Here is a 27910-nt window from a genome sequence, read left to right on the forward strand (position 1 = left end):
ACTTCACAGAAGAAGGCCCTGAAAGCGCTACTACACTTTTTGCGATCGACCGGCCTTACTGAACGATTGTAGCTAGGACGCCCTTCCTGTGTGTGTTTTTGTTTTCTTATGAGTGCGCGTGCGCTTTTTTTTTCTCTATCTACCCCCTCTTTCTTGCCCCTACTTCCCCGCCCCCAGCGCTGGGTAGCAAACCAGATGCCAATATCTGGCAAACCCCCCGGCCTTTCCTTTCTCACTCTCTCTCTTGACGCAACAAACTCTGTATGCAGCCGCGGAACACTCGATGGCTGATCATCGTGGCTATAGGCCGCTTGCGAAGAAGGCATCGTAATGGCGGACTCAATAGCAGACAAAGTGGTTGTCTCCACCCTCCAAGGTGGCAAAAAAGTGTGCGCATTGAGGAACCCTATCCCAACGTTTATATTTTTTCAGTTTCGGATATCTCCGCTTCGCCTTCGGGGAGCAGGCGGCCGGCTGCAGTTCCCGTCACCGCGGCGCTGCAGGCCAACTTTGCACCAAGCAAACGAGGGTCGTCTGCTAATGTTAGGCGCGGTGCAGCCGGTGAACAGCGTTTACACAACACTGCAACTTCTTGGTTTAAGCACGAGGAAAATAACCTAGAGCCTAGATGCATGTGTGGCGTCTTTCCATGTCCTTGGTGAAAATAATAGCTCGCGTCGCGTGGTGCTAGACAAGCATTTGTCGATTAAAGAGCCGTTTTGCTGCCCTGTAACTTTTTGTTTTTCCAAGTAGTAGAAACAAAATTTAGAGCTCATTTGTATTAGAAACGTCTCACCAAAGCCGCAGTACAAGCTGTGACTCATCTAACTTAGTTGTTTAGAAGCTATTTTTGCGAGTCTCAGAATACGGATCTTCGACGCTGCGCACATTAACTTGCGCAGCAAAAAGCACCTCGGGGGGCCGTACCCAAAGGAAGTTGAAACAGAGGCGTTGCTGGAAAGTATCAGCCACATTTAAAATCCCACTGAAACGACACTATTTTTTTGTTCAGCTGGTGTATAAACCAGTGCACTTTTTTTCTTTTGAAGTATTCAGATTTATCGGTGTCTGACTGGATCACTAAAAATGCAAAATTTATGAAAGTAGGAAAACATCAGTGTATTGACACAAAAACACTTGTCACTGACACGCACTAGTCACGCGCATTCGAATTTCAATTTCAAACAAGCACATAGCTGAATTCCTGTAACAGTTCGGGCTTGTGAGAGGAAAACAAATCATGACAATCTGTTGTGTACATATAACCATTCGGTCATTTTGCTTGTTGCACGGTGAATGTACTATGAAGGTACACTTTCTGCACTTCAAGTAAATCTTCAATTAGATCAGCGAGAGTACCTGGGGATGCAGTCTTCTTTTTTTTTTTATCACTCGGCAAACGTATTTCAAGTTTTCTCCGTTCTCGAGCAGCGGTGGCACAGATCAAGCATTTCCTCAATTCGCTGGTTGCAATTTACACTTTGTTCTTGGTTGTTTTTGTCATTATGTTTTCCTTTTTCATTGCAACCGCTAACATGACACAAGACACACATACCTCTGTTAGCCCCAGTCATTTTCAGACAGTCCTTGTAATGAGTATTTCTTAGCAGCGCACTTTCTCCTTTCGCTGTGCCGCTAGATGTATTCTGTGAATTCTGCGTTATAGAAGGTCATTACCGGATGATTTTCCGCCTCCTGAAGGACCACCGAATTCTAGTTGCAGGAAAGTTGAAGCAAAATTTTTTATTTTCATTCGCTCAGAAAAACTGGAGTCCTCCGAAGGAGCGGGGACCTCATGCTGGTATTCTGGCAGATCGCAAGATAGCAGCAGTTGGTTGTTGTACAGGTACCCTTTATTTCGCGGCTTCATTACAGTTACACTGGGAAATTAGGAAATAATCAAGGAACTTAATCACTCCTCGATGCCCATGAACCATGGTGGGTTTGGACTTCATTTATTATATGCCTATGTGTCTTCAGGATGCCGCTTTCTTAAAAGTAAACATCGTCCACCTTGTGCGTCTTTCTCAGACTTTCCCATGGATTTTCCCCAATTATGCAGTAACAGTGTGGGTCAGACGGTGGAGAGAAGTGGCGTTTTTAAGGGCTTTTCCTCTACTCGCTTGTGCGCCCGGTCACACAACACATCGTTATGATGTCTGGAGGGTCTGAGCTATGGCGCACGGGATAGCAGCAACAGTAAAATGAACCTCGGGAGACATACAGACGTGCTCGATGCGTCCACACGTGGTCAATGCTTAGATCGTGCCCTCGATGTCAACAATTGGAGAGTTTCCTACGTCGTGAATGCCCATCTTAGTGACTGTAGGAGTCGAATTGTCTTCAGATGACCGTGGAAGCATGCCATGCGACGAGACATGCACACAGAAAAAAAAGTGGGACCGAACAACGGCACGGAACGCACGAAACTGCAGCGGCAGTGAAGCCAGTGGGAAGCAGCCAGTTACTTGGCGCTAAGTTAGACTGCATAGCCCTCACACTCCCTTGGAGCTAATCATGCCCGCCTCGAAAGGAGGAGTTCGAAAACTGAAAAAGTATCTGTAAATGTTGCCCTATCCGGCAGCCCTATCAATGTTGCCCTATCAAGCAGGAGCGAGAGCAACCACAGTAGGGTTCCTCGATGCGCATGCCCCCTTGGAGTCTGTCCGTGCTTCTGTGCGTCCATCCTTCCGTGCGTCCGCCCGTCCGTACGTGCGTTCGTCCGTGTGTCTGTCCATCTGTGCATCCTTCCATGCATCCATCCGACCATCCATGCATCTGTCCGTCCCAGCGTTCACCCGTGCGTGCAACCGTCGCTGCGATCGTCCATCCATTCATTCGTTCCTGCGTCTGATCGTCCATCCGTCTGTGCGTCGATTCGTTCGTCCGTCCATGCTATGCTGTGCTCCCTGGCTATGCTGGACAGACGGACGCACGTACGGACACACGGATGGACGCACGAACGGACACTTCACCCCACTCATCATCATTCACTCCGTGAATATACTGTGATTTTTTTTCTCGTTTCACAAGACAGCACATACTTTTTATTCTTTTTTTTTCAGTCAGCTGGCAAACGAAAAACTGTCTTTACACTTTTGTAGAAGGTACACAACAAACACACATTGAAAGGTAATGTGAGTTAGGTGCGTGTGTTTCACATCCTTACCCTATATAAATAGTTACCGACTAGTCCAAAAAGGCGCTAATTGAAGATGTTAACGCAGCTGGCGTCAACGGCATTTCTCTGCTGCGAGCAACTACAGCTGCTAGTGTAGCTTTAAAAATTAATACTACGGGCTATAAATCTAAGACCTTCACACTCCTGATGCAAAAACTTTGTATTTCTCTCACGTTGTCTGAGTACCACACGTTCTGACGCAACAAACTCTTTATGTAGCCGCGGAACACTCGTTGGCTGGCCGTCGTGGCTTGCGGAGAAGGCATCGTAATGGCGGACTCCGTAGCAGACAACGTGGTGGTCTTCACTCTCCAAGGCGGCGAAGGGGGTGTGCGCATCGAGGAACCCTACAACTACAGTCTTTTTTCGCGTCATCTCGAGGCGAGCAAAACAAGCAATTATTGCTGATATAGAACGGCAAGATTGCAACCCCTCTCTTCTTCAAGGTCGCGTAATCGCCTTTAAGGAGGAGGGGTTGCAATCTTGCGGCTGGTTCCATATCAGCAACGAACGGTTGTTTTGCTCGCCGCGGAATGACGCGAAAAGGGACTGCGGTTGCTCTCGCTCCCGCTTGAACGCGCTGCCAGCAGCCGCCGAAGCGCGCAGGCCACGCGTTCCCTTTTATAAAAATTGACACTGTACAGTCGTACACACGTACACCAACCAAATAATGCGGCTGTCTCAGATGTCCTGCGCCACTCAGCTGTGCTCGCGAGGTGCGCTTACCCGAGGCTATTCAGAGGCCGCGGCTCCGTGTCTTGGGGCTTCGCCGGAGGTTTTGGGACGGCACCTCACCTGGTGCAAGTCGCCTAAGCTTCTAGCTTGCGTGCAATGAATGACTGAAGCACTGGCGAGGCGCAAGCTTAGCAATGAGTGGCGCGTAGGGTGGGTATAGCAAAAGTCACTGTCAGCGATGTGCTTGCTGCACACAGTCGATGAAGGAGTGGGGCGCTTTCCCTTTCCGAGTTTGACAATGCACTTCTTCCTTAGCTTCGGGTCCTTAGGATAGTTGCGAAAGCTCACGTCCTATTCACGGTAGGTGATCATATAAAGACAAAGAGCAGTACTTCATTGCAGATGCAGAACTCGCCGTGGAGACAAAAAGCCGCAGTTTTAAGAAACAAAACGCTCGGCTTTTAAAATGAGCATTGAAAGTGGACACCCATGGGCATTAGAACAGCATCGATAGTCATCACACACGAGATAACCAATTGAACTGCTTCTTTGTTGAGTTTTACTACGACGTTAGTGTCTCTGCGGCGCCGCGCCTCGAAAGCACGCGAATCCTAGAACTGACGTAATACAAGCGCGGTTCGCACCGCCGCCATTGGTCGCGCACCAGGCTAATAGTCCTGTGTTAGTAGCAGTTTTCAAACTGTAGAAGAAACGTTGGCCAGGAACCGAAATTTTCAAAGTCGAACGGTGGTGGTGAATGCAGCTGTGCATGTCCTGTCGGATATGGCGGAGAGGCTGCGTTGGAGCCAGTAGCCGAGCCCACCGTGGGTGACGTCGTCGCAGCGCTGGTGTCATTCATGGCTCGGCACAGACTGACGCTTTGGCGACCGATGCAGTTGAGCGCAGCTAAATTCAAATCGTGACGCGTCCTAGTCTGTCTCTAAATCACCCGCATCCCACTTCTGACACGATGTAGTGACAGAGAGAGTGAACACCGGACGACGGTAGATCGGTCGGGGCCTAACTGTGCAATTAAAGCGTAGTGTAAGAAAATCTGACATAGTTCGTAATAACAATTTCCAAGTTCGTGCTAGGCAGGTATTGTAGTATATGATACATGTCTAGAACAAAATACAGCCACTAATCACGGCTGCTGAGAATGCATCATGAAAAGGGGCATGGATGCCTTCTTGCATCACGATGGGTAAAGCAAGTGTAGTCCACCACTAACGCATGACATACAGCATAACTATGATTCTGACACAAAAATCCCAGAAACTTGATCGATTTTAGGTGTGAAATTTGGTTGGCTATACCAAATCACACTCACTTGCACCGACACTTGGTAAATAGACAAGCATTTGCATCACTGCCATACCCACCAACTAAGCAGCATGAAAATTCGGAAAACTGGCGCTAGAGTTTATTTTTGCATGTCGGAAATTATCGAGACAGACATTTGCGACACGCTATTGCTGCTTATGTACTCTGCAACTACAAAAGCATGGCGTTTCAGAGCCTCCATACATTGTATTTTCGTAATCTACAGCCATTTACCATACGTCTGCACCAGTAATACTTCGCATCCGCACACTAGGGGAACATTTTTCGAAACAACAGTCCAGCGTGATCACTTACGCTTAGCATCAAGTCGTGTTTCACATGAAATCTCGCGAATAGGGAGTCTGCGTGCATCACATTGTCTTCGCAGCTCTTTTGGAAGAAACTTCCAATGTTGTCCTGCCCTTTAGCAGCACGAACATAGTTCCGATGCTCCTGTGAAGAGATACGTTGGCCTTGCTGCCGTGCAAAACACATCAGAGGCGCACGTGGTACAGAATATGTACTTGATACCTTTCTGCCAAGTCAAAAAGCATGAAAAATCAGTTGTGTTTGAGTCCAGACACACTTGCAAGTAATTATTTGCTTTTGACACCACCATCGACCTTCCATATCTGAACTCGGGGAAACACAACCACCAAAACCACGTAAAGCAACTGACGCTTAGGCATGCAAGCGGCATAAAGGCTTAGCGTGCGAAATGCGAGGGCCAGGGCAGACAGATGCCATAGTTCCAGTACCTTTCCCTTCGCTTTCTTTCGGTACGGTGGTGAGCGGGTCTCTTCGCCCAGATGCGCGGTTCTTGAGTGCCTAGAATATACTTAGCGGTACCCTGCGGTGTGGTTACAGTGAACTAGATGTGCAGTAGAGAGTGCTCTTCCGCAGCGCCGCAACTATTGCAGCAGGTAAGGTTGACGTACACACGCCATTAAAAAAAAAAAAAAGCCTTTGCTTACGTGGCGACCCCATTTCGGGAGATTCGAGATAGCATTCGTACAATCGAAAGATTAGGTCGAAATTCGGGAGTCTCCCGGACCATTTGGGAAAGTTGGCAGGTATGCACTGGGCATGGCATAAAGAATGATGGTGATGCATGTATAGAGTGTGCACTTTTCTTCGTAATTTTTTCCTGCTTTTTTTTTTACAGTGATGCACTAGCTTGATTTCAAGTGAAATGATATATCAAAGTGCTTGCAATGAACAAGCGTGTGCGAAGTAGTGTGGTGCCTATAGCTGAGCACCTTGTGTGTAATTGCTAGGAACATTATCGTGCAGAACAAGGGTTTCTTTCAATAGATTGCTTGTTCGTTCGACAACCAAATGAATGAAGCCGGAGGGTGTCATGTGCCAAATGATGCCCTCTGGCAAAAAATCTCATACTTGCCACCTTAGCCACAAGGGGCACTGGCTGAAATCCCCAGGAATTACACACACAGATATGCCCAACGAAGTGGATGGGAAAGCATTTTCCACCGTATCTCAATTGGTAGAGCATCGGATGCAAAATTCAAAGGTATTGCCTTCAGATCTCACTGACAAAAAATGGCAATTTCTTTTGTCAGTTTTACTTGCTTCCAGTTTCGTAATGATTACTACCATACAGCTGAAGACTATGTACCCTATGCTTTCCTTGGCCTAATTGTCTGTTGGATTCACTTATCACAGAGAGATATATTAGATATACACCCAGCTACAAAAGTTTACAAGACACGGGCTTCACAGCAAATTTTATTTTCTGCTTTGTTGGTGTTGTGTTATGTAATGCTACTGGTTTTTCAAATAACTGCATAGGCCGCAAGAACTGCTATGGAGGCCATATCTCCAAAGTGGTAATGTTACTAATGTAGCTTTTTAAAAAATGTCTCGCTCTGCAAACTTTTCCTTGAAAGTGTATATATAGGGCGATATCAATGGTAAGAACAGGCTTTATCTGAAAACAGATGAATACAAACCCCAAGACATACATAAGCTTAGAAGTAACAGATAGTGAAGACACAGCCATAGCAGAGGTGAATAGAGTAACCAAAACGAACTTCGTATTTGCAGCATATTTCCACATGAAGTGCATGTTTCAAAGGCAGCTTGGTGAGAACCTCATCCACAGAGAGAAATTGGTAGGAAACTACGAGACACGAAAACAAGACACTAGAAATAAAAAGACAGTTTCTTGATGTAAGTAATGATCAACATGAATGAAAACAAAATCAGCTGCATTTCCTTTTGCCTAAAAATATAACATATCAACAAATTTAAGAACCATTTTTCAAGAAAGCCATAAGTCAGCTATAATGCATTAATTGCTGAAGAGCAGAATAAGTCTCAGGGGCACACATGTCTAACAGTCAATGGATATGACTTCTATACATTAGGTGATTTCAATGAAACAGCTCCAAGTGAAATTAAATGTGATGCCAAGAAATGAAATGTGATGCCAAGAAGAACTGCTTATTTTTACAAAATTACTTACAACTGTCTGCCACATATACATCATACTAACCAAATTGTACATACTCTTTATAAGCATCCATGAGCTGTGATGAACAGGCCTGACCACTTATCACAAAACAAAAAATAAAATGGCTAAAGTCTTGTGTAGGGCACAAACATTTGCATGTTCTCACACAAGCTTATCAGCCCCACAGTATACAGAAAAAAAATCTTCTGAACAGGTCTGACCACTTATCACAAAACGAAAAATAAAATGGCTGAAGTCTAGTGTAGGGCGCAAACATTTGCATGTTCTCACACAAACTTATCAGCCCTAAAGGTTACAGAAAAAATCTGAACAGACCTGATTACTTATTACAAAACAAAAAATAAAATGGCTGAAGTCTAGTGTAGGGCGCAAACATTTGCATGTTCTCACACAAACTTATCAGCCCTAAAGGTTACAGAAAAAATCTGAACAGGCCTGATTACTTATCACAAAACAAAAAATAAAATGGCTGAAGTCTTGTGTAGGGCACAAACATTTGCATGTTCTCACACAAGGTTATCAGCCCTACAGTGTACAGAAAAAAATCTTCTATATTACGAGATTAAGAATGACCACACTGCATTAGGCTGAATCTAAATACACTTTTTTTTCCTTTAAAGTACACAACAAAATTGTCTGCATGTTCCAACTGAATATGAATACAAAACCATGTTACAAAGCATCGGCATTTAGACATTAGATTCAACACTGTACCTTCTTGGCAGTTGATGATGCTACATGTTCCCAGACAAGTTCACTATTACCATGGAGGAAGGAATGTACTGAGAAGAGGTGGTTACGTCATATTTTGTGAAGCCGGAAGTAGGGAAGAGTAGAGGACTCCTCCTCACAATGGTGGGCACGCTACGGTGGCTTGCGCATTTGCAATGGGCGCCAGTGAAAGGGAGGAGAGCCGCACGAGCAGATTTCGGGCGCAACGTCAGTGCGTCACGATTTAATTATTCTTTCTGGGAATTTGAAGAAATTAATAAAGGTCTGTCTGGAGAAATCTGTGATGTATGCGAACCTCCAAGTGCCGGTCGCTTTATCGAATTGAGCACTTGCACTGCTGGCGGAGTTCTTGCCTGCAACACCTACTTTGAAAACTCGGGCCGAAAGCATCAATAGTGATGTTTTTCAGCCAAAACACGTCGCGAATTTCATCACACTGTCTGTTTATAATTTTTTAACCAAAAAGAATGGGTGAATGGTCACATCATGACGTGCTGGCGCAGCTACAAGCAGGCGACATGCTTCCTGCATGTCAATACTGTATTGCGGTGAAAATGTCTTGTTTTTTTCACAGGTACACATTTTAGTTGATCACGTTTTTTATTTTTTTTTCGGCGACAGGGGCTAGGCCGGGAATTCCCCCTTGTTTGTGGCAAAATTGTGACCAGGTCTTGCTGGAAAACATAGCCCTTGGCGCCACAAATCTTTGAAGTGCAATAGCTGCATAAAAATGCACATTCACAACTCCAGCCGGCAATCAGCAACACGGTCATACGAGTGGTGATGCAGACGGTGATGCAGGCATGAGACGCTGGCGTGCCAAGCTATTCCCACAACCCCCGTGCAAAAGCACGTGACTTCCGCCTCACTTTTTGCTCTGCAGCTTTCATTGCGAGGGCCTCTCCTACGCTTTCCTTCCTCCATGACTATTACAGACATTACCTTTGTTCAAACTCAGGATATTTAAAATAAAACAATAACATCAATCGATTTACTATAAACCACTACAACACATTTAGAGCAGTATGTTGCACGAGAAATGAAACAATAAAAGGAAAAATAATGTATGAATAGCCAAAGACTTTCAAGCAGCCAAAATTCTGCAGTGAAAAAAAAAAAGGGGGAGGGAGGCAAGCAAAGCACAAACAGATTTATTTGTGATGATTCCTGGCCACGGGTGAAAAGGAACGCTCCCTCCGCGATGATGTTCGGTGATCGTGGGAGGTATGCTCTCGGGAGCGATCTTTATGTCTACTGTGTTCGGGGCTGGAACGATGACGGTGGCTTGTGCTTTCTTTACGGCGTTCCAACTTATCATCTCGCATGCGATCATCTCGAGACTTGTCTTCACGTGACCTGTCACTACGCGATCCATCATCTCGTGACCTTTCCTCACGGAACCGGTCATCGCGCAGTTTATCCTCACGGGACCTGTCATCTCGTCTATCATCGCGGAACCTGTCATCACGTGATCTGTCCTCACGGGACCTGTCGTCACGAGATCTTTCATCCCGAACCCTTTCCTCACGTGGCCATTCTTCACGCCATTTTTCATCACGTTGCCGCTCATAGCTGTGGTGTAGTCTTGCATCTCGTGGACTTCGGCTCCTAAAAAGATTGAAACAAGATTGAAACAAGTGAAGGAAGAAAATGTTCGCTACACACTTACAGTAACTCCACAAATAAGCCCATCATGGGCAATGGTTCTCATTAGCTTTAATAGTGGCTGTTTGAGAATACTGCGAAACTTTCTACCCTGCATTGCCAGGTTGTTCAGTTACTCAAATGACAACGTACCGTATTTACTCGATTCTACCGCGCCCTCGATTGTAACGCGTGCCCGGTTTCCACGACAAAAAAGAAAACTAAGACATCGATTGCAACGCGCACCCATTTTTCTCGTTGGCCCGCTTGATCACACCACTCGGGAAAACGACTCTTTTTGAGAGCGTCTTCCGTTTAAATATGAAGTACGGGGGAAGCTTATGCCTATCTGACGTGCAACGAAGCATTGCTGTCACTCTAGTTTTACCGTGGCCCGATGTCAGTACACGAACTTGCTTCGACCCCTTCTCCTCGACGGTTGTGGTGCCAGGCATGTCGAAGTAAAGAGGCGCCTGATCGGCATTCCTGATTTGCCCAAGCAGTTAGCCGTTGTTGTGCCGCAAGTTTAGGAGGAACCTCTGAAGACTCTGAAGCTTTTCTTCGTACTCCTTCGGCAACTTCCGGCATAAGCCCGTTCGCCTTCGGAGGGAAAAGCCTTTCCTCTTCATAAAGTTAGTTAGCCAGCACCTGCTCGCTTTAAACTGGCTCTGCATTAGCCCTTTTTCTAAGGCTAACTACATAGTCTGCACTTGGAGCAGTTCTGTCGTCACGGGCCGCTGTGCTGCTCACTGCTTAATCACATACTCGCCGAGCAGAAACCGACCCTGCTGTGGTCCACTGAAGCCTTTGCGTGAATCTTTGTTGTCGACAATATTCTGCTTTTGTTTCCGCCAGTCCCGCACGCACGTTTTGGGAACTCCGAATGACCGCGATGCGGCCCGATTTCTGTCCGTTTCGGCACACGCGATGACTTTTCTTTTAGAAGCAGCATTGTGGTGCAATCGTCGAGTTTTTGGAGTCGGCCCTACCATGCCGTCGATGCTAATGTATTACAAGATGACGAACTCCTCAGCACACGTATGAAGTGCCGCACATGGGAAACACATAGACAGAAATGACCGACGTGCCATGCCGACGCACGTAGGGGGTGGCCATTTTGTAAGTGGCGATGGCAATAGAATGACCATATTCATTTTTTTTTTCGTACTCGATTCTAACCCGCATGCAATTTATGAACTCTCTTAACCGGAAAAAAGGTGCACGTTAGATTCAAGTAATTACGGTATATAACTAACTTTGCACCGAGGTCATCAATGAGATGTCATCAGGAATTAAACTCGATACCTTGCTATGCATGTGCTAATAAGCTTAAATTCAGCTTTTCCCTCCTCGCACTGAAGGCGAATTTATTATCTTATTCTGTGTTCATGCCTTATCTATTTTGTATAAGCCACCAAAGAAATGTACGGTAAAATCTCATTAATTCGACCCCCGTTAATTCAGCCATGGCATCTGGTCCCGTCCAAAATGTACATTCTTCTATGACTGAAAATTCTCATTAATTTGGACAAATTTGGCCGCACTTCGGTTAATTCGAACGCCCGACCACGGTCGAGTCACGACTGGGAAACAGCAGCCTATTCTGCCGGCGAAATCGACGGCGCTATAGTGTTCTAGAATATTGGGTAGTGTGTTCAGGGGGGAGCCGTCGCTAATGCAGTTGGTATCGACAGCCGCGAGATGGCGCCACCTTAGCATGGGCTGCTTTATCTTGCTAGCAGCAAAATAAAATTTGAGAAGCGATTGCGAGAAATGGGGGAGGAGCGTTGGGCTAGGAAGGTATTCAGATACTTGTACATAAAGAATGTCGATATAAAATGGAGGAAGCGAACCAGAAAATTGACTGGTAAATATTTAGAAAACAGCAGGGGGCCAAACCAAAAAGAATTATCGGTTAAGAAGAAGGTGAAGGAAGCCGAGACTGATCTGTGGAGAATCGGCATGATTAAGAGGTCCACACTAGAGATCATCGAACTTTTAAGCAGGATATTGCCAAGGAAAGGATCTATGATAATACTCGGGGTAGTTCTCTACTGTTTGAGGCCAGGATGGGAGTATTGCGAACTGAGACATATCGGGCCAAATATGAAGGGGTAGACACAGTATGCAGTGCGTGTGGAGAGGAAGAAGAAGACTGCCGAACACTTGATAATGTTCTGTAAAGGGCTTCACCGTATAGTTCAGGATGGTGACGCAGAGTTTTTCAAAGCACTGGGGTTTAGGGACAGGGAGGGCAAAATAGACTTTCTTTAAGCGGATAGAATTAACTAGAAGGAGGTTATTTGAATGGCAGCTAAAGTCAAGGCACGAGTGAAAATTAAACCCTTCACTGCAAAGTACGAATACTCAACCTCACTACTTAAAGGGAAAAAAAATAAATCTAGTTTTTGGTTAAGTATTACGGCTTGGTGGCACTAGCCACCGCCCAATCTAAAGGGTACAGCCATATCTATCCATCCATCCACCCATTCATCCATCCATCCTGTCACCTCACGCTTTGCTTTTCATGCACTTCTGTGCTTTGATATTAGTAGTAGCAGGGGTTTAACGTCCCAAAACCACCATATGATTCTGAGAGACGCCGTAGAGGAGTGCTCCGGAAATTCGACCACCTGGGGTGCTTAACGTGCACCTAAGTCTAGGTACAAGCACCTCAGTATTTGCGCCTCCGCCAAACATGCAGCCGCCGCGGCCGGGATTCGATCCCGTGATATGCGCTTGCATACTGCGCGCTTATAGTCTTGTGTTTAATTGCTGACATGTCCACGAAAAGCTTTTTAATAGGTTTGTTCGCACGGCATTAAAAAAAAAAAAAAAAAACGAAATGTCAAAGCTGCAACACACGGTCCCAATGCAGGTATTAACAAACGACGGCGAAGCAGCCATCCCTGGGGAAACTGCCTGCAGTTTTTAAAGCTCGGTTGGTGAAAAAAAAAATTAGCAAGATTGAGATATCGAAGGAGCATCTATAAACCCGTAAGTCTCTTGTTATATTACTGCTATATCGAGTCGTAGTCTGCTCACTGCGACAGCTCCGACTTCGTTATGCGCGTGGCACTGTTCTTGTCGGTAGTTGCATCATGGGGTTTTAATTATGTTGCTAAGGTGACAAAATGTCCATTTGATTGAGAGGTACGCTGTGGCTGAAGACTTGGGACTAATTTTGACAATCTTGGGTCTTCTAAATGATTAGGCACCTGCCGAAATACTGCTGCTATGGCCGGGATATTGCACTGTACAGTAAAAACGAAACATCACTTGGCACCACTGTCAGACTGTAAGAAGTGGTGTGGCAGCTTGGGCTAGTTGGTATGGCATGCTTTAAATAGGTTGCCTTAAGGGGAGATGCGAGTCGAAAAATCGCGTTTTCAGCGAAATTTCTCGTATTTCTGATTTTTATTGCATTGTAATCTTCAAACCTTCTTTCATCTGTTAAAATTTCAAAACTAAATTCGAACCGCAAAATGCAAAAAAAATGTGTATGAAGGCATCGCGGTGGCTCAAAATTTCGTGAATTTGCGCCGATATTGGCCATCTTTGACTACGCGCTGCTCCCCGTCGCAGTGCCACCCGCCATCGCGATCGGTTGGGAAAGTTGCGTCCGGCCTTCTTCTTACAGCTCCGACGACCGCCAGTTTCGTAAATGGGCAAAAAAAAAAAAAAAAAAAAAAGAGGCCTTTTTATCACGTGGTTTGAGCGGTTTGAAACGCGCGGCACCCTAAGCCGCATCGCCATTGGCTACCAAGTCATTGTCAGCTGTGTTGGTGGCGGCCATCGGCATTTGGTCCGTCTGCTTTTCTGCGCATCTATGCATATTTCCGCGATGACAAGCCCGAAAAAGTGCAACGCGAGACCGCAGAAGTTTCGAACGAAGCACAAGTTCAAGGGAAGGCGGCGTAAAGCGCCCCGAACGACGGCGACGAACGAGAACGCGCCTACGTGTGCTAGGCCAGACGGCGGCATCGACGAGTGCGCGAGCGACAGTGACTGCGATGAAGGGATTGACGCTGCGCTTTCTTTCGTCAGCGCTTCGGAAAAGAAGCTTGGCTTCTTCGAAAAAGACGGAAGACAGCGCGATGAGGTTTGTGCCACGACAGTTTTGTGCGACACCGTCTTGCTGACGACACTCGTGGCAGGTGCGGCATGCCCTGCTTGCGGTATTCAAAAACTTGCCGTTCGGGAGCCGGCAGAGAAGCGCAAGGGACTTTCGTCGCTCCTCGAACTTCATTGCGAAAACAGCGAATGCTCAGCGACTGTTCTTTCGTGCTCCTATACACCACTGAGTGTTACGGCGGACGACAGCAGCCGAGTGAGCCAACGGTACGACAGTGGGAGCTCCCGAGATAGTTTCGCTGTAAATGTGAAGGCGGTGGTGGCTGCACGCGCTGTCGGCATTGGGCATGAGCAATTGTCGAGATTTTGCTCCAATATTGGACTCCCAAAGCCAATGCACCAACGAGGATTTTTTTACGATAGCAAAGAAGGTGCACACTGCTGCCATGGCAGCTGTGAGTGAAAACTTGCGCCGATCCAGAGAGTTGACGAAAGAAATAGCAGGCGAAACTGATGTGGCTGTTATGTTCGACGGCACTTGGCAGAAGAGGGGCCACAAAAGCCACAACAGGATTGGTGCAGTTATCTCCTTAGATACTGGCCTCTGCTTAGACTTCGAGGTCATATCAAATTACTGCCTGACATGCAGTAGGCACAAGGATATGGGCCCAGAAGAGGAAGTGTGGCAGACATTCCATGGCCCAGTCAGTGAAAAAAATGCTGACTGTTCCTCCCATGCCATGGAAACGGAGGCTGCAATGCGCATTTGGCAGAGAACATTGACTTATGACACCCCAATGCGCATTTGGCAGAGAACATTGACTTATGACACCCCACTGCATTTCATGACATTCTTGAGTGACGGTGACAGCAAAGCATATAGTGCAGTTGCAGAGTCAAAAGTCTATGGTGCTGTCAATATAGAAAAAGAAGACTGCACTAATCATGTGGCCAAGAGACTTGGCACCGCGCTACGGAAGCTGCATGTGCCATTACCACGAGGGCAGAAAATGAAAGAGCCAGCCATTCAGAAGCTCCAAACATACTATCAGATTGCCATAACAGGCAACAGGGGGAGTGTACGGGATATGTACACTGCAGTATGGGCTTCGTACTTCCACTCATGCTCTACTGACAATGCTGGCAGCCACAAGTTTTGCCCTGCAGAAACAGAGTCGTGGTGCAAACATCAACGCACTGAAGCACTTGGTGAACCTGCACCACGCCACACACCTCTCCTGACAAAAGCACAGGGATTGGCTGTTTTGCCCATTTATAAGCGGCTAACGGATTAGAAACTCCCTGCTCCATGCATCAAAGGGAAAAAACCAGAACACCAGAACGCATCGGAATCCCTGAACAGCAAAATTTGGCTACTTTGCCCCAAGACTAAGTTTGTCTCCCGAACGGTTGTCGAGACTGCCGCAGCTATGGTAATCCTTTGGTTCAACAAGGGTCATGCTACTTTCGAGCACATCCTGGAAGAGCTCAACATACTGCCATCTAGAGGTCGGGTTACTTTCAGTGACTCCCGCGATGCGAGGCGCATCAAGAGAATGTCCGAGCGTCTGACAGCAGAAGCAAGGGCCCACCGTCGTCGTGGAGTAAAAAGGGCACGGCTAGAAGAGAGTGCTCGCAAGGACCGTGAGGGCACAACCTATGCTGCAGGACAGTTCTAGTAACTTGCAGTGCTTTTCAAAGTTCTGTTGAACATTATGGCCAAAGATTATGCATTTCTAACAACTCTGTGGTAAAAAAAAAAAAAAAAAAAAGGTTTCAAACTTTCAAATGCGTTTTTCTCCTTTTGCAGTTTTGTGTGATCTGTGCTTCTTATACACGTTAGTTCGTATACTTAGAATTGTCATACCTCTATGAAATTTTGCACATAGCATGATGAAGGCCCATAGAGTGCAAGAATCTATCCAGATTGTCAGTGCTGCTTGATTATGTTTTTCAAAAATTACATAACAGTGAAAGCCCTTGGCAAGTAGAGCCATAGTAAATTTTTCTATTTTGTTATTGTATTTCACCTTTTTACACACAAATTTATATAGTTTTTTGCACTCTACAGTTCCAAAGGATCATAGTCAGCTATATCTGCATGCTTTATCTCAAATTTTTATAGGTCAGAATTGTTGCATAACAATGGCCATAATTTTGCAGTATCCGGCCTGGAGAAAGAAAACCAAGCAATCTACATGAAAATAAATGACATATTTGAAAAGAGGAGAAAAAACTCTATTAGCATGCCAATTTGTCTAAAATTCAGACTCTTATTAAAAGAAAATCGTTTTTCGAGTAGCATCTCCCCTTAAATAGGTCGTGCGCCCACAACTTGTCTGCAAGCTTCAAAGCTCAAGTTTCCCGGCTTAAAGCATCAGGTTTCCCCGAGGCGTTTATTGCTTTCGTTGCTGAGACTATCCTGCGGACTAATAAGGCAGAGCAGAGGCAGCGACAGAATCCGAGCAACACGAATACAGAGCATGAAAGGATAGCCGTGATTTCATACAAACACCTGATATCACACAGGCTCAAGAAAATCGGAAAACGAGTTGACGTTCGTGTCCTGTACTTTGCACCGTTCAAATTAATCAGCCTCACCAAATCTACAAACCCCCTGAAAACGCAGTCATCAACGGAATGCAGAGTTCAGCATAGAAACAGGTATGCGGCATGCTCTTGGGAAGTTGTCTATAGGACACCCTTTTCATGCGGTGCTTGTTATGTCGAAACGACCGGAAGGTGTCTGAACGATCGACCGACAGAACACGCTAACAATGTTAGAAATGGGAAAGATGGCTTTCTTGCTTAGCACTGCACTGAGTGCAACTGTGTGCCCCTTTTCAAGGACACAGCGACGCTGTACAAGCACAAAGATGAGCGCACCCGAGTCATTGTCGAGGCCGCGCAGATGGCACGCGAACAGGTGTCTTGCATTAGCAAGCAAGCCCTCCGTGTCTCTGTCCGAGAAGGAACTAAGGTTTCTCGAAGGTTTTGGTGCGCGCAAGAAGTTATATTACCTTTACTTTTCGGTTTCGTGTCCTTATAGACTTTTCTTTGCCTTTTTCTGTGCTTTTGTTTTTTGTTTTTCCCTTACTCATGTTTCGCTATTTGTGTCATATGGTTTTTGTCACATGGTTACTGTCTCCTCTATATATTTTTCCGCTCTGCACAATAAACTCAGTTGGAAGTTAGCGCTCGTGTACTTCTTGTCTCTGTGTCGTCGTTTTGTTCTCGCGCTATAACTATCGTCATGTAAGAAGAAACCCTTTATTTACAAGCACGCATACTGCAGTGAGCAGTCACATACAGAGCAGCTTTCGTTCAGGGTACCATCCTTTCGATGTAAATTCTGTTTCCGAACCTTCCTCCGTCCTTCGTCCTTGGGTGCAGTGTAAAGCGACGGCTGCTCACCTTTTTTCCAAACGTATACCCTGTTTCGCACCTAGGTGCAAGGCAGTGTCGTTGCCGCCGATGACTCGGCATCGCCTCACTGTCGCGTGGCCAGCAAAAACATTGCCAGAAAAACTTTCGTTATGCAGGCGTGAACACAAGCAACGAGTCACTGAACAGCATTCAAAAAGGCAGAGCCACAGAACACCTACCAGGCAGAGCGGCGTGGAGCTGACAATCCTGCCAGCCCATGCTACGGCAGCGCCGCCTTGAGAACCGGTTTTTTGTCCACGTGCGCCGCTTCACGCCATGCATGGCGAAAGAGGGTGCCTGAACACACTACCCCATATTCTAGTACACTGTAACGGCGCACCTATACAACTTTGGGATTGGATTGCGGCCTCTGAGATTCAAAACTTCGTCCATGGGTAGTACACATCTCGGAGGCACAAAAAAAAAAAAAAAAACACACACACATGGTGGATTAAACAACCCAAATGGAAGGCAGTGCATCGCTACTGTCATCAGCAACGGGCATAGATTTGCCTTTTCTTTTTTCTTGCGCGTCGAACACGTTTGCGTGACGGTTGAGTTGGATTGCTCACCTCTAGTGTGTTTTAAATTATTTATCTTTACGTGATCTCTGCCATCTACAGTCTTACTATTTGTTGTCTTTTGAAAAGTTCATCAGTTTTTATTTTATTTTGATCACTGTGCATTTTTTTGTGTGTTTGTGCTGTCTACTTTGTGCATGCGCGCGTGACCACCGCCCGAGCGATGCTGGGATTGCTTCCCTTCTGTCTCCTGCGGCCCCAACCGCCCCAACTTCCGCAGCGAAGAGAGGGCGAAGTACGAAGCAAAGGATTTCGCTGTGAAGGTGAAAATATTGAAGCCGTTGCAAGCAGGAGCATCTCAAGAAGAAAAAATTCAGTGTGAAGAAAAGCACGCTGAGCACTTACGTAAGGAACGAAAAGCAGATTATGCAAGCGTATGACGGGGACATGTTTGGCGAACTAGAGGCTTCGAACGTCAGTGCATCCCAAGCTTGAAGATGCGCTGTTGCGCTGGATTGCCATTTCGCGCGATGCGCGTTTGCCCTTGAGTGGCCCCCTTATCTGCGCACAAGCAGAGAAGTTCATGGTGACCATGAACATTGACTCCTTCAATGCGTCAGAAGGCTGGGCTGGTGTTCTGCAACGTGTGTGGTGAAAGAGGTGCGGTTGACGAAAGTGTTGTGCAGGGCTGGCGGTCTGGACTATCCGCGTGCCTTTCCACGTACAAGCCGTGCAACATTTTCAACGCTGACGAGACAGCGCTGTTCTATAATGCTCTGCCTGACAAGGCAATCGCATTTAAGAGGGACCCGTGCATCAGTGGAAAACGAAGTAAAGAGCGCGTGATAGTTCTTCTGGCTGCTAACATGACCGGCACAGAGCGGCTGCCACTGCTGGTGATCGGGAAAGCTGCGTAGCCAAGGTAGGAAGAGCTTTTATAGTGTTTTTATAGTGTCTATCAATGTCTATTTTTCGACATTGGTGCCTTAATTCCTATAAGTGCCCATAAATGCCTGTTTTCCAAATCGGTGCCTATATAAACTTCATTCAACCTCAAATTTTCATTTCAAGTATGGCTTGAGTACGGTGTTCATGTTAACCGCGAAATTGAGCTTTCATAACACTGTGGCGTGCAACCTACTTTCAGCACTGTCAAGCCTACAAGGCCTCTTAGTCAATAGAAAGGTTGATTAGCCTCTACACATGTATTTATCTGCGTCGCGTCGTCTTCTCGGCATCTCTCCAGCGCTTGCTTGCTAGTGTAGGGAGCAGGAGGTGCTTCTGTGCAGTGGCAGGATGATGAAGAACGAATGCGAAACCATGGAGTGTCATCAGGGGAAAGTGAAGTGCAGATAAAAAAAACAATATTCATGTTGTTTTTGTTTTGTTTGTCATTTACTTCTTGAATGGCACTTCACTAGGTCACATAAAAAATTTTATTTATACAAAGGAACTTGTTGAGTGCCCAATAAAAAGCTTTGTATCAGTAGAATTTTTAACTGGCTCATTACAAGCTGCAAAAGCATGATGTGAGGAGGTGAGCTTAAAACCTTCTCCATTCACTCAATGTAGACTTCGCCTGCCCAATTCCTACCCTGCCCTTTTTGGTATCGGAGCAACTTGGAGCTGGAGGATCACACGACGCGGACGCATCAACATGTCATTCGCACGTAAGGTACATGTCAGGCCATGCATGCAAGCGCTGTTCTGTCGTTTTGATGTTCTCTGTATTGTACTGCCTGTTTCTGTAGGATGGATCCCTCTATGCGCACACGTTTGAAAAGGCTGCCATGGATGACGTATCCATACCACAATACACAGCATCACACCGCTGCAACTCTTCTAAGGGACGATGCACCAAAAACACGCCAAGCATTTTGAATGCTGGCACTGGCACAATGCGATAATGGCGAGAACACCAACGCAAACGAAATAGAGGCAGCTTGGTCTCACATTATCGCTATATACGAAGTTAAATAAAAAAACATGCATAGCTTCCGTCTGTTTGTTTTAATATTTCTGTTAACCTTCTATTCAGGCAACAGATTGCACAAATTACATACATCTCGGATAGTTCTCGCAATGTCAGGTACTACTTTGACGTACACAAGACCATTTCATCACATACACCATGTTGGAGTGCACCCTTATGAGATGAAGGTCAAGCAGCGTTCAGACTAACATTTCACCTCCTTATGGCGCACATACCGTAATAACTCGAATCTAACACGCACCTTTTTTCCGGTTAAGCGAGTTCATAAATTGCATGCGCGTTAGAATCGAGTACGAACAAAAAAATTACGGTCAATCTATTGCCATCGGCAAATCCAAAATGGCCGCCCCCTACGTGCGTCGGCATGGCGCGTCGGCCATTTCTGCCTATGTGTTTCACATGTCCGGCACTTCGTACGTGTGCTGAGGAGTTCGTCATCTAGTAGTGCATAAGCATCGACGGCGTGGAAGGGCCAACTCCAAAAACTCGAATGCACCACGATGCCGCTTTTAAAAGAAAAGTCATCGCGTGTGCAGAAACGGACGGAAATTGGGCCGCATTGCGGTTGTTCGGAGTTTCCGAAACGTGCGTGCGTGACCGGCGGAAACAAAAGCAGAAGACTGTCGACAGCAAAGCTTCACGCAAAGGCTTCAGTGGACCACAGCAGGGTCGCTTTCCGCAAATTAAAGAGTCTCGGCGAGTATGTGCTTGAGCAGCGAGCGGCACAGCGGCCCGTGACGACAGAACTGCTCCTAGTGCGGGCTATGCAATTAGTCTTAGAAAAAGGGCTAATGCAGAGCCAGTTTAAAGCGAGCAGGTGCTGGCTAACTAACTTTATGAAGAGGAAAGGCTTTTCCCTCCGAAGGAGAACATGCATATGCGCAAAGTTTTGCGGAGGAGTACGATGAAAAGCTTTACAGTTTTCAGAGGTTCGTCCTAAACTTGCGGCGCAACAACGGCTACCTGCTTGGGCAAATCGGGAATGCCGATCAGACGCCTCTTTACTTCGACATGCCTGGCACCACAACCGTCGAGAAGAAGGGGTCGAAGCAAGTTCGCGTGCTGACATCGGTCCACGGTAAAACTACAGTGACGGCAATGCTCTGTTACATGTCAGATGGGCACAAGCTTCGCCCGTACCTCATATTTAAATGGAAGACGCTCCCGAAAGGAGTCGTTTTTTCGAGTGGTGTGATCGTGCGGGCCAGCGAGAAAAATGGGTGCGCGTTGCAATCGATGTCTTACTTTTTTTTTTTCTTTTTCGCGGTGGAAATCGGGTGCGCGTTACAATCGAGGTCGCGGTAGAATCGAGTAAATACGGTAGCACTGCAAATCTCGAAAGATGAGATCATCAGCGCACAGTGCATGTATTCCTTTTTGCTTCTCAAAATTTTCAAACCTGCGTAAAGGCCCTTCAAGGTATTTACACACAGAAGAAAAATTGAGCCTGTGCGGTTAGACCAAGTTAATATGAGGCAAAAAAATCCTTCTGGCCTATTGGGCTCTGGCTATTTGCACCTGTGAAGCCCTTATCAGCCATGCTGAAAAGACAGATGCTCAGAAGCATGTCTATTTGACGATGGACACTTAACTCAACATGCTGGACTAGAAATGGAGAGACCGTATTCTGTGAACCCTGCGGGAAAAAAATACATGGCTATGCTTAACTGAAGCAGGACTGATAGTTGGGCTAGTTGGTGATACATTATGGGCAGTACCAGCGCACAAACTCACGGGACGAAGAGAAGAGACACAAACAAGCGCTTGTTTGTGTCTTCTCTTCGTCCCGTGAGTTTGTGCGCTGGTACTGCCCATAACTTATGCTTAACTATTATGCCTTTGTACCATCATAAACTGAAGCATTTTCGTTTGCTTTCCAGTCATAAACACAGATCCCATAGGTATTTCTTCAAAATTTTGAATTTTGGCAAAGTTTATCGTGCCTATATTTACGATTTTGGGAGCCTAAAACAGTGTTTTGCCTGCCTGTTTTTGGTGCCTGAAACCCGGTTTTTTAGTTCCTATAAATCCGACCTATAGTGATAACAATGAACTTGCCTATGATGTCGCTCCTGGTGGCGCTCTCTGCTTCTGCTTCTCCGCGATCTCTGACGATCTCGATCCCAGCTAGAGGCTCTTGGTACTTCACGGTCACTGGGAGATTCACGTGTGTAGGGGCTCCTTGACCATAAGATGCAATAAAGTAAGTTCAGAATTTTCACACTCATGACAATCCAGATGCTTAGCCATTTATTCACTAAACACGGAAACATTCATTCAAACGACAGACAATATTGGATGTTTAAGTGCAAGTATACCCACTCCGATACACATTTTTTTTTTTTGGTCTGAGAGCATGAAACAGTGTTACAAACAAATGCACCAACAAAACTGGCCCATTTCCTGACTGCTAGACCTGAAAGACATAAGGGTGGCTGTACATGGCAACATAGCATGCTGACATGAGAGAGAAGTAAATGCAAGCTGAAGATAACAGTACAAGGCAATGAAAACAAAAATAAAAGCAGCATAGTACTTCTGGCATTTCTTTCGTGTTCTACACAGCCCCCCCCCCCCCCCCCCCCGCCTTCCGGGGCCCCTACTTCAGAGCACTCTTTCCCAGATTCACTGTTTGGTCTTTCCAGGTCATCAATATGGGCATTGCTGAACAACAAATTGTGCTATGTCAAGCAAGAATGCACAAAACTCTTGAAAAGTTTAGAATGGTAAAAACTTGGGCTTGTTGGCATGGATTCATTGTAAAAAACAGTGCGGTTATACGAGAGAAGAACGAAACGAGTTGAAAAGTGCTAACATAACCGAACATTACTGCAGCAAGTCTTTTGCTATTATAATTATTTAAAAGTGATGTGCCAATTCAATGTTCAATCCCCTCACAGTGCTTGGTAAAGTAACATGCAAAGGTTGAGGGCATAATAGTCAGCACAGCTAGAAGTACAAGGATTCAACATGCATAATAGAGACCCACTATTGCTATCAGAATCTTCCTACTCTCATATTGGAGCTTGAACATGGCATGACGTGACTAACGAAACTTTCCACACGCAAAGCGACCCATTCCCCGTGTGCATTTGGCACAATGTGATGGTAAGGGCCAAATGGTGGAGGCTGCTGCTTTGATCTGGATCATCTTGAACGTCCTTTTTTTTCCCCCCCAAGTTCACTGCTCTTTGGCAAAGAAGCGAATGCAAACACTATGAAATTATAAATATGCTGAAATTATGCATAGTAACGCAGCTTCTACACCTACGAAAAACACATTTGTCACCTAGGACCTTAAAAACACAAAGTGAGAGAGAGAACTTGTTTTTGTTTATATCGGTAACACTCAAACATTTTTAACTTTGCCCAGTGGGGTTCGACCTACGAAACAATATTTACCCTCAGAGGGTAACTACACAAGCATGCAGCACAGTTTAACTAGAATCTATACCCACAAAATATTTTTAAGAGCAATATTCAGCACGCCCTGCATACCTCCTACGCCTTGGTTCTGGTGACAGTGCTCTTTCATTTGCAGCAGCTGTTTCTGGTTCAGTGGCCACTGGCTCCTCACTTGATGCATGTGCTGCTGGGGCCAATGTGGGTGGGCGCAAAGAAAGCCTCTGTTCAATCTCCTTCTGAATGGGCACTGGTATTCGAGGAAACAAGGTGGCAAACCATTCCAGCTTGGTGAGCATGTGGTGTAGCATGTCCCCAATGCGCAGAACCTGGCCACCACCTGCTTTCACATCTAGCTCCTGCAAGAGAATTCCCACTGCACGGTCAGCATCGAAGTCTGGCTAGCAACAAACACATGAGCAAAAAGCAGGCAGCACCTTTGACAGAAAGGTTGTCGTATGCACGAGCCGTGTGGTGTGTGACTCTCGCCGAGTTACATGTGGCAACGTTTAACAGAACAGAATGTATGACACAGTGCAGTCAGCAGGAACTTTTTATTTTTTACACTTGTTTCTTATTAATAGAAAAATGAATAAGCTTTTGTCATATCTTGCACAATAAACAACTACCACCCATAATCCCTGCCCAAACCATGACAAAGTAAAAAGTCAAGAGCATAATTTTCAATAAAATGCAAGAACATGAAAACCCTCACTCAAAAGGTTGCAAGAATTACAGGAAACAAATAACATGTGAGAAGAGCCTGTTTGCCTGATTCTAGAATGTCATTATGATTTCAGGAAGCAAGGAACAGGAGAAAAAGGAAAAGCAGGAATGTACCTAGTTAACTAGTTTTTAATAACTGGTATGCTAAATTACACTAGAGAAAAGAATTTCGGGGTTAGAATCTTAGAACATAATCCTCAAAATACCTTATGACTAAGGGTAACAGAGCTACTGCTATAATTTTTGAACACAACAGAGCTGTAGAGGCTAATAGTGACGTGTACTACACAAGAAGGACGTACTGGCAATATGTGTGCCCCCTCTACCCTTTCTCTATCGTGACTTGAAGTGTTCGAAATCCATAAAAGGTTTCTATAAAGAACCCATAATTGCACTTAAAGGGAAACTAAAGAGAAACAACGATTTGGTTTAAGTTGAGAAACAGCACTCTGCAACTCTAATGCCATATGTTCCACTATCATAAATACATTATTAGCAAAAAATCAAGATTGAAGTTTCACTTTTAAATTTCACACAAATTTCGGTATGTGACATCGAAAATGTGAAAATGTATTTTTCGCATTTTCAGGACATTTGAAACTTTGTATGCTAGGTCTAAGGTACCCAGATGACAATGCACTTCATCTTTATCGTTTAGAAGCTACTTAGGACCCACTAGACACCTTCAAAATTTATGACGTCACAGTGTTTGGTGCGGGAATCTCAAGGTGGCGTTTTTACTCACTTTTATTTTCACGCGTTTTCACACTTACCAAGCATTGTGTCACAGTAGGAGTGGTGTTCTTGAGATTGTGAAAATGTACTTTACTAGTGTGCGAAAAATCGTTTTGCTTTTTAGTGTGCCTTTAATGGATGAAAATAAGCATGACTTTCTTCTGGTAGCAAAATTCAAGGCAAAGAATGTTGCTAAAGGGCTCCTGAACTATTTTTCCAAGTCATCATAAAATAAACTCAGTATTAGTTATTATTGCTAAAAAAAACCAATTACTGCAAAAAATATCTTGAATCTGTCAAGATTTAAAGGAGTAACAGAGATTCGATGCATGCGTTAAGTACATTCTCTAGTTTCTATAGGTCCTATGGATGTGCTCTACTTGGCCCATTGAACGGAGAATGGTGCAAGAATATTCACGTACTAACACCGTCCATGCCTGAGCAGCCACAGTATGGTCAGTCTACCGGGTGCACTCTGCTGTGAGCCATTATAAGGCATTGCACTTAACAGACTTAGCGTAGTGGTGCTGTGGTCATTGTGACCCTTTTTACAAGCTTGGAAATCTTTGTTTACGTTTTTCTGAAAATAACAATTTGTTCCAAATGTTGCGATGCAAACTTTCATAACGTATTTCCCAGCGTATACGTTGAACTGAAATTTTGCACAATGATTTACAACGTATATATCTGTGCAGTGAACTAAAGAAATCCATCGAGTATTTTTCAGTTCACAGCTGAATTCACCAACAGGTTCAGTCTAAATTGGCTCTTTTTTCCCGTTTTTTTTTTGTTTTTAGCATTACTTCCTTGATATTCACTGCATAATATTTATTCTAGTTCACTGTATAGCTCCAGCCATTAGTTACACAAATGTCAAAGCTTTACTGAATAAAGCCACCCATTAGTCATTTATCACAGCTGGCATGGCTAGCACTTTTAATGCAATTTTTGACAAAGATTACCTCCCAATAAATAAATATTCAATATTTTGCACTGTAAATAACTGGGTAAATTAAATAAGACATGCTGGTTTTGAAGAAAAAATTATTTCAACTCTGCCGGCCCCTAAAAAAATTTTTGTTTTTGAGTGGCTTATCACATTAAGAGGCTTTTAAATACATTGAAAAAAAAAGAAAGGGCCAACCGAAAAATTGAACTTTGTTTGAATTAACCTAAAGTATGAATTACAAGAGTCTGAATTATCGCGAGTGTACTGTATATCATTTATGAGGGGACCCTGTAATACGACTTCAAAAAAGTAATGATTGCAAACATGAAACACTTGTCACATAATGATGTGTCGTTCATGTCTCAAAGCATCATCTCTTTTCAGCGCGTATACACTGTACTATTACTATGCATATCAATAATGCTCCTACTGCAAAACTCGAAAATGTTTCATCAATAGAGAATCATGCTATCCATTAATGATGTGTTATACTTTGGTTCATGTGAGATGAATAAGAGGTGTCCTCATCACAAATGCTATCACAGTTAAAAGGAGTTGGAATTTCAGAAATGGTTAGAAAGAAAAAAACATCCATACAAATGCCATATTAGTGCATGATTATTTAAAAATATAACCATTAGGGTATGAGCTTGATATACACAAACTCCTGCATTGTTTTCTTTTTTTCCTGAACTCCTCATTTCCTTAGCCAGAAATTTCATGCACTATGTTTGTACACTACTAGCAAGTTTAGGTTCAGTAAGTAAAGAAACAGCAAACTCCAATGCTTTTGATGGCAGCCAGAAATTTCATGCATTATGTTTGTACGCTGCTAGCAAGTTTTGGTTCAGTAAGTAAAGAAACAGCAAACTCCAATGCTTTTGAAGGCAGCCCTTTGCCCTACAGTCAAATGAAATACAGCCCAATGTGTTTACAATGACTATAAAAATGGCTGAAGGTACAGATATGAAACAGCGCGTTCACGCTCCACGTAATGCAATGCGAAAAATCGAACTCACCAACTGCATGCAAGGTGCTAAGGGTACTTTGCTCCTGCAAGTTACTATAGCACCACTGTTATTCCTCTACATTCCTGCAATTCTTTGTCAAAATAGCTTTCTGGATAGTTATAATCTGATTGTTGAATCAAACCATATCTATGATGCTTACTGCAGTTTGCATATAGATAACCAGACCCCCAACAATGAAACACTGCACATTAGCAATTACATGTGTACTTCACCAACAATTTTAAGAGCTCACAAGAATATGACCAACATGCTTCCTTCACAATAAGCTCCCACTGAAAACTGAAAGATCAGTGCTACCATAACTAAAGTGAAAACCCTGTGTACCTTTGCAAATGAGGGAGCGTGAGACACTAATGTATGTCACCTATACAATGAAATCCCTAAGAAAGTGGCAACCCCCCAAGAAATTGCTATTTTATTTATTACTTTTTATTCTGCTGATGATTTGTGGGGTTTAACGTCCTAAAACCATGATATGATTATGAGAAACGCCATAGTGGAGGGCTCCGGAACTTTTTCTTCTGCTGTTAAACAAATCACAACATTCCCTTTCAGTTCTCATTCATGCAAAAGTAATGCGTTCTTGAAGAACCTATGAGGGAACAAGCCCTAAAAAGGGGACAGGAGCTAGTTATGTTCTACAATCAGCTAGAGAGTCACTTCAAAAATGTAAGTTTACACAAGCCTATCAACGCAAGTATTGTTCATAGAACAAAAAATCCAGAGGCAAGATGAACAAAAAGACATAACAACAAACATTTTTAACAACCAGCATAGCACCAAGCCACACACCTCAATCTATTGAAAATGGGTGCTTCACCTCTCATTACTTACAAATTATTCCACATTTGCATAAAGCAGATGTTATGAGAACTGCAACAACTATGCATCTAATGTACGTTAAAACTATACCCAGAAATGAAATAAGTGAAGCATCAGAGGCTCTATAACAGAATCATGAATCAATCTAAAATGTAGTAATTGCCAACTTCGTGGAAAATTTG

The 27910-nt window shown here is 44.6% G+C and overlaps 1 protein-coding gene across 5 annotated transcripts in view; it reads right to left on the minus strand.

The window, feature by feature from the left end:
- Positions 1-6912: 6912 nt before the first annotated feature.
- Positions 6913-27910, minus strand: part of LOC119177192 (uncharacterized) — a 50663-nt gene continuing 29665 nt past the window's right edge. For all 5 annotated transcript variants that reach the window (XM_075878238.1, XM_075878242.1, XM_075878240.1 and 2 more), the window contains exons 6-8: positions 23562-23824; positions 22122-22244; positions 6913-10013 (exon numbers count right to left, since the gene is read on the minus strand). In XM_075878238.1, coding sequence (XP_075734353.1) covers positions 9557-10013; positions 22122-22244; positions 23562-23824 — 843 coding nt within the window. In that variant the 3' untranslated portion in view covers positions 6913-9556. The remainder of the gene's footprint in view (positions 10014-22121; positions 22245-23561; positions 23825-27910) is intronic.

Source organism: Rhipicephalus microplus, chromosome X (assembly GCF_043290135.1).
Source record: "Rhipicephalus microplus isolate Deutch F79 chromosome X, USDA_Rmic, whole genome shotgun sequence".
Lineage (NCBI taxonomy): Eukaryota > Metazoa > Arthropoda > Arachnida > Ixodida > Ixodidae > Rhipicephalus > Rhipicephalus microplus.